Here is an 8,334-nt window from a genome sequence, read left to right as displayed (position 1 = left end):
GCTTGCAAATCATTGAATTTTATTACCAAAATCAGTGTTCGGTTCGAAATGTGTTTCGCGCTTTACGTCCGATTTATGGTCTACATAATCGACCAAGTGAGCAAACAATTAATGGGATTGTGACCAAGTTTTGCACTCAGTTTACTTTATTGGACATTAAACCAACCACACGAATGCGTACAGTGCGTACAGAAGAGAATATTGCGTCTGTTTCTGAGAGTGTTGTTGAAGACCGTGAAATGTCGATTCGTCGCCGTTCGCACCAATTGGGTTTGTGTTATTCGACCACATGGAAGATTTTACGCAAAGATCTTGGTGTAAAACCGTATAAAATACAGCTCGTGCAAGAACTGAAGCCGAACGATCTGCCACAACGTCGAATTTTCAGTGAATGGGCCCTAGAAAAGTTGGCAGAAAATCCGCTTTTTTATCGACAAATTTTGTTCAGCGATGAGGCTCATTTCTGGTTGAATGGCTGAGTAAATAAGCAAAATTGCCGCATTTGGAGTGAAGAGCAACCAGAAGCCGTTCAAGAACTGCCCATGCATCCCGAAAAATGCACTGTTTGGTGTGCTTTGTACGCTGGTGGAATCATTGGACCGTATTTTTTCAAAGATGCTGTTGGACGCAACGTTACGGTGAATGGCGATCGCTATTGTTCAATGCTAACAAACTTTTTGTTTGTTGCCAAAAATGGAAGAACTGAACTTGGTTGACATGTGGTTTCAACAAGATGGCGCTACATGCCACACAGCTCGTGATTCTATGGCCATTTTGAGGGAAAACTTCGGAGAACAATTCATCTCAAGGATTGGACCAGTAAGTTGGCCACCAAGATCATGCGATTTGACGCCTTTAGACTATTTTTTGTGGGGCTACGTCAAGTCTAAAGTCTACACAAATAAGCCAGCAACTATTCCAACTTTGGAAGACAACATTTCCGAAGAAATTCTGGCTATTCCGGCCGAAATGCTCGAAAAAGTTACCCAAAATTGGACTTTCCGAATGGACCACCTAAGACGAAGCCGCGGTCAACATTTAAATGAAAAAAGAGGCTGGGATGCGACCCACACTGATAACTTCCCATCCCGTCTGTCGATTTGTCTTGCTTAAAAGTTTGTCTATATGTACTCGTATCAATTTTTACCAAATTTGCGTTCTATTTTTTTGTAGATTTTATTTTTTATGAAAAAACAGAATTATTGAATATCGAAAACAATATTTTCTGTGAAATAAAATAAGTTTGAAGCCAATATTTTTAAGTTTTGAAAAGCTATTTGAGTCGAAAGTAAATTTTTACGAAGTTTTAGTATTGTTTTTTTTTATAGTTTTATTTTTTGTAAAAAAAACTGTCAATTCGATTTTTCTCAACATTTTTCAGAATGTTGAAAACAATATTTCTTATAAGATAAAATAAGCTTGAAGCCTAAATTTCAAGTTTTTGAAAAGATATTTGAATCGATATTCAATTTTTACGAACTATGAGTAATGTTTTTTTTAGATTTTTATTTTTTATAAAAAAAACTGTCAATTCGATTTTTCTCAAAATTTTATCAGATGTCAAAAACATTTTTCTTCGTTGCACAAAATTGTTTTAGAGATGAAATCATATTTCAGTCGTAAAATTTTGGAGGTGACAAATTTTTTTTTTCAGTTTTATTGATTTTTAAAAAAAAACCGTTATATTGATTTTTTTCAAAAAATATACCTGTTTGGTATCACGTTACAATATATTATATAAAATTTAATTCAAGTCCCTAGCGTTTTTGGTTCGTAAGATATTTAGTGTTAACCAAAATTTTCACCTTTTTTTCAAACTGCTATGGTAAAAAAACCACCCATCCAATTTTCTTGAGAGCCTTTTCTGCATCTTTCTGCCTCATTATCTGTATAACAAAATTTATTTGAAGTCGATATCTCTTCTGGTTCTTGAGCTATGGACGACGAAAAAAACGTCGCGAACGTACGGACGTACGGACGTACAAACGTACGTACACACGCACGCACAGACATCTTTCTAAAAATCTTTTATTTCGACTCTAGGGACCTTGAAACGTCGAGAAATGTCAAAATTTTCAATTTGACAAATCGGACCCATTACAATAACTTCCTATGGGAAGTTAATTATCTTCAAAAAGTAAATGTCATGGACCAATCTAAAGAATCGATAAGATTTTGCAAATTTTATGCGTTTTTTTTTTTAAAGTTCTCAAGCTCTTAAAAAATCACCGTTTATTTACCTTCAGTTTAATAAGTAGAAGTTGTAGTGGATGCGCACACACCTTAAATAAGCATTCATACTTAAAGCTCAACGTTAAAATGTTATCTAGCAAAATCTAAAGCTCAATGTTATCTAGCAAAATCTAAAGCTCAAATCTAAGAAAACGATATAGAAACACGGAATGCAGATGCAAACATCTTGCATTTCCGCTTTTCTCTCGTTCATTTTGATCGTGCTTTTCACCCGAGTAGGTGCTAGGAATATAGCAACTAGAGACCGTCCATTTGTGCTGGAGCGAAAAACAACTCCTACCTAAATTAAGTTGTAAAATAAAGTTTTATATATTTATAAGAGTAAAAAGTTGGTTCTTTCATTGCAGTTCCGAGAGTTGCACACAAGGAACCACAAAGGCAATATACATACTTTTTTCTGGTAATTTTTTTTCCATTTCAGATGTTTACTTAAAATTGTGTATATAAATTGCAAATCATTAGATACAGTCGCTGCATTGGATCGCTAATCAAACAATATTTTCCTTTTTTTCCAATCTCCCACGATAATAAGTCCCAGCTTCTCTGCTGATACTTCAGTCATCAGCTTCTCTGCTGATGCATCAGTCAGTTTCGGGTTAGTTAATAAGATGCATAAGGATGATGTAAGTGGCCAGCTTCTGTTCTTTCATAACGTATGTATTAAAACCGTGTATGCAAAGTATTCCCTGATTATTACGCATATACACACAAAGCAGTGTGACTCCATATGTTCTTTTTTACTGATTCCTATTGATCAAGAAGCTCTCCGTAACCATGGATGATCAAATCTTCAATGGTGGCCAGAAGGATATTGTTGATAAAGAAGAAGAATGTTATATCAAAGATGATTCCATAGAATTCAAAGTCGTCACCATAGAGGTCGCCGATTACATCACTTATACACCCTTTTACGTATAAAAAACAAAGCAGGTAAAAACGCCGTGGCACTTCTTGTGAAATTCATCGTCTGCTTCCTGAATGTTGAACTAAGGGAAGAATTTGAATGCAACCACCGTTTATATAAATATAACTAGTGAGCAGTTAACACCAACAAAAAGTTGTTGAAGTTTCCCATGACCGAGAAAGTGAAGTACCACAGGGAATTAAGAAAGCCATTATCCGGTATTGTGAAAAATGTACTTAATGAATCCTTGAATAAGTTTCTCTCCACCAGATCCACCATCGTCATCATCGAACGAAGTTCGTAGAACAACAGCATGAAATTGATGCTGAAAGCAATGGCTAGAGCCAATCATTTGAGGGTTTAGAAGGTTCTAGAGAGGAAACTGACAGCACGAACAATCTATGGGTAAAAGTCAATTTGATGAACAGCTGGAGTTTCCTGTGAAGCCGCAAATGACTTCTTTGCTTCAGCTTCAATGAATGCTATCTCATCCAAGCAGATCCACATACTAGACGTAGTTTTCTACTGTTGCTTATCCAATACCGCTTAAGGTGTCCTGTTCTGACTTCGAGGCTAGATTCGCATGTTTCCTCTATTAAAGGAGTGGGACTTACACCCGGAGACTCTTAAGGTGCCATTCTCTTTCTAGATGATATTAAAACTAAAGGCTTCGATAGTACCTGTAGGCTCTTCGATTGGCCATGTAGGAAGTGTTCTTCCACTGAACTTATCCTCATCAGTTGGTAACATAACCTCCGCTTTACCTATCGATGATCCACGCATGAGATCCGAAGATGTAATATAAGCAAAGCAAAAACATTTCCGTAGCTTGTGTGGTAGAAGGTGTATAGAAGATTATTTAAAAGAATCCAACATTAAGATCCTGCATGGACTTGGCTCGCATGACCTAGATTTGATCTTTTTTTAATAGCCGAGCTCAAAATATGTATTTTATCAAAATTTTACAAAATAACTTCAAGGAACAATGAGGAACCTAAATACTAAGTGGCCATGAAACACGCGCTTAATTGGCACTCTAACTTTTATGAATTTCATCTTTGAGAATTTTAAAACTAAATAGGAAAAGAAAGGAAAAGTCACCTAGAACGTTACTTTGTGTGAAAGAAAGTAATGGTTCTCCAAATAGTAAAGTTTCCTCAAAAATAAACTTAAGATCAGCCAACTTTAAACATAGCCAAAAGGTGCATAATTTTTAGAATAAACTGCAACACTTCTAAACTAAATTTCTTAGTCTTCTATTAATCATGTTCTCATTAAAAATTAAGAAATCATTTTGAACAGATTTCGTTCGGCCAAGACCTTTTTAACTTGGTGATGTTCCACAGTGGGATGTCATACCGTAAGACTTGGTATCAAATAAATTGATTCAGCTTTATAGGAAACAAAAACCAACCTATATTACAGCTAAAGAATTAAAATTCAACTTTTATAGCGGACTTATCTTTAGTGTCTTCAACTAAAAGCGTATTAAAGTGCATTTTATTAAGATATTGTGTTTATTTTAAGACTGGGAGTGTGAAAACCACTTACATCTTCATTCTTTTAAATTTTTAGTATTGTAATTTTTATGTTTAACTTTAAGGGTCAACTTTTTCCAATATGTCTCTAATAGTATTTTGGATTTGTTTTTGTTTTTAACTTAATTCCACGCCAGTGAGTTTCTTAACTTTTGCACTATTCAAATCGATTCGTCACTGTCCGTCGTCAGATATACATAGTTAGTGATTGACCCTGAGTAAATATTGTGTCATCGCTTCAACTTCAGCAGTTAGCACAAAGATTTAACAGTTGTTTATTTATTAATTCTGAATGACTTTAGAGTCATTTACCAAAAAAATTGGCTAAAGACAAAAAAAGTACTAAAAAACACACAATGGGGCAATAAAAACAATAAAAATATGAAAACATGTACAAAAATGAGTACGAAGAAATTCATTTTTCCAACGTTTCATCCTCCTCTCATTCGGGAATTCTCCCTGAGTTTAATCTTATTAACGACATCTTCAATTTAGTCAAAAAAATAAAAATTTAATTTTGGACTGACACAGATTCAAACGTTCCTACATACTCGTATTTTGTGTTTGTATTTTTGTATAACGTGTGTAAACTCAAAGCAATTTTAAGTTTCAAAGTGCGACATCAATCTCAGAACAAAATTCATTGTTTTTTATTTGCTTTTATGTGCATGTATAGAGGAGCGGGAAGAACAGATAAATTTGGTATTTTGTGTATTCTGTTCTGGATTAAGGAATTTCATGTTGGTGACTCCTCTCAGTTATTTTTTGGATTTTGTATAAGATCTGTGAGATTAGCAGAGAAAAGTTTATACACGTCATACATCAGGTATAATTGGAGCTTCTATAAAACTGTATAAAAGCTTTAAACATAAGATCTGAAGTCATCATTAGCATTTGAAGTTCACAACAGGTGAAATGTATTTTAAAAATATTTGTTTTATTCTGTTGGCCTCTATTGGTCCTTACGTGATTGGAGGGGCTCAAAACTTCGAAAGTACGAATAGCCAAAACCCTTGGATTCAGAACGAGAAGGATAATAAGCATCATCCACATTCATCAGCTCAACATAGTCCTCAATATACATCGGAATACCCCTCGGAGTACACCCCCTACTACCCACCTCAATACACACCACCCTATCCAACCCAAAGTAGACCTCAGAATCCATGGCAATCTAAGCCACCACTCACAGTACAAAATAAGCCTCGGCCATCAACGTCGACGACAACGACACTACGACCATCACCACCACCACCACCACCAGTTCAACATCAACATCACCAACCGCATCCAGTTCATCATAATCAAATTTCAAATCCGTCAATAAAACCAACGACGACGACGCCCACCGGGTATCCGTCCCAGGCTTTAGACCAATACAACCATGTTTACCCCGATGGCAGTTACGAATTTAGGTAAGAAATTAAATTCCCCCAGTTATTGGTTTTCATTTTATTCTTTTTGCTTATCGAACGTTACTTTTGGCGATATCTGCAGATATGAGCTACCCGATGAGACCGTTCGCTACGAGAAAGGTTACTTTATCCATTACCATCACAAGCAGAGCCTTGTTGTTAGGGGTTATTATTCGTACAGACTTCCTGGAAAAGGCTACTTGACAGTGTTTTACACAGCTGATCACTATGGATATCGGCAAGATTCATGTAAGGTTCTTGGACTTTTTTTCAAATAGCTATTTATTGATTTTCTTTTAATTTTTTTTTTAAAGATGGGATTACACAAAACCGTCCGCAACTACCACGTTCGTTGGGGGAGAGGAGACTTTTGGAAGATGAAGAGGCAATTAATATTGTATCTAGTATAAATGAAAATAAGTTGCAATGAGGATTTTTAAACATTATTAAGGAGATAAATTAATTTTTTTATATATAAAACATGGAGCAAACGAACTTTTCCTTTTAACGTTTTTAAACTTTGAAGCCATTAAATAATGCAATCTTGAAAATCGAATTCAAGAAAAATGAAAATATGTATTTCTTCATTAAATCTTATAACAGACACTGAAAACTTCCTTTTGGTGACACATAAAAGCTTACATTTTGTTGATGTTTCATAGGAAGTGTTGAAAGTTTATATTCGAGATGGAAACATTTGTTTTCGGTTGATATTTTTAAGTCTTACCATATTTCCTCGAAAGATGTTTTAGATCCATCCTGGAAACATTTTGTTTATAACTATATAAATTAATTAAGGCATTCTTTCAACGAACATCAGATTTGAAATAAGTACAACGGGTTACCCATTTTGCGGTTTCAAAACTATAGGGCTCTGCCACAACAGGCGGCGGCGAACGGCGATTTTTCGAACAAAATGTTCTTGACTGACGAAGCACATTTCTCACAAGGTGGGAAGGTAATTTAATTGATAGGCCATTACATCCACATATTCCTTTTTTGAAAAGGACGATGGAACGACTGTTTCAACTATATGGCAAGTATTGCGTTCGTAAAAAAATTGAACTCAAGTTTTCAATCCAACATGACATTACAATTGCAGAAAAGTGCAAAAAAGTCCGCGATTTCGTCTGTCATCTGTCTGTCATTCCTCGTCTCTCCTTCCCAAACCATTTGGTCGATTGAGTTCAAACTTGATTGAATTCAAACTTGGAAGTTTAGTTTCTAATAATATTTGCGTTAGTCGTTTTTTGAATTTTTTTAAAGGCTAAAAATAACAGTAGTCTCCACACAAATTAATTAATCAAAACTAGAAAATTCAAAATTCAAAGTCAAATGTTCTTTTAACGTGGCTTCCAGAAGTGAGTTCTACGAATGGTAAAAGGAAATCTTATGGTTTACCACTCAACATGAGGTTTGAAGATAAAATTTCATGCGATGAAACAGAGATTTGTGATATGTTTGCTGATTTTTTTCAGTCGAATTTTGTATTTGAAAACTCAAATCCAAACATTGTCATAAACCAACAGCCAATAACATTTTTAGGTCAAATGGAATTAACGGAAGAAGAAGTTTTGGAAGAACTTTCGTCTTTGGATGACAATAAAAAACATGACAGTGATGAAATTGCTCCTATATTCCTAAAATTCTGCAGATATGGTCTTTCTAAACCTCTTTTAAAATTATTTAATTTATCGCTCAGTCTTGGTCAGTTCTTAGATACTTGGATAATTTCAGTCATTACGCCAATTCATAAAACAGGCTCGAAGCAGGATGTCCTTAACTACAGACCGATTTCAAAGCTTCAAACTATTCCAAAAATTTTTGAAGCCATTGTCAAAAAAAGGATTTATGAAAATATTAAGCAAGGGATTTCAGACAATCAACACGGGTTTGTGAGTAAACGGTCAACTACAACTAACTTGTCTCTTTTTTCACACTTTTGTACGAAAGGTATTGAACGGGGTAAGCAAGTTGATGTCATATACACCGACTTTTCAAAGGCGTTTGATAGGGTGCAGCATGACGTGTTATTAAAAAAACTAGAACACCTTGGTTTTCATTCTCAATTATTGAATTGGTTGAATCAATATTTAACAGATCGTACACAGTTTGTGAAAATTGGATGTAAAACATCAAAAAGAATTTATAACTTTTCAGGGGTTCCACAAGGAAGCCATATCGGACCACTTTTGTTTGTTCTTTTTATAAACGACCTTCCCGA

General features: G+C 34.9%; 1 protein-coding gene across 1 annotated transcript; it reads left to right on the top strand.

Moving 5' to 3' along the window:
• Positions 1–5,503: 5,503 nt before the first annotated feature.
• LOC129947668 (nematocyst expressed protein 4-like) lies at positions 5,504–6,644 on the top strand. Its single transcript, XM_056058304.1, has 3 exons — positions 5,504–6,110; positions 6,193–6,359; positions 6,425–6,644. Exons 1-3 carry the CDS (start codon positions 5,611–5,613, stop codon positions 6,538–6,540), a joined length of 783 nt encoding a protein of 260 aa, XP_055914279.1. The 5' UTR covers positions 5,504–5,610; the 3' UTR covers positions 6,541–6,644.
• The last annotated feature ends 1,690 nt before the right edge of the window (positions 6,645–8,334 follow it).

The sequence above is a fragment of the Eupeodes corollae genome, chromosome 2 (assembly GCF_945859685.1).
Source record: "Eupeodes corollae chromosome 2, idEupCoro1.1, whole genome shotgun sequence".
NCBI lineage: Eukaryota > Metazoa > Arthropoda > Insecta > Diptera > Syrphidae > Eupeodes > Eupeodes corollae.
Note: the sequence above shows the minus strand (reverse complement) of the source record. Positions and strands in the feature narration are given on the sequence as shown.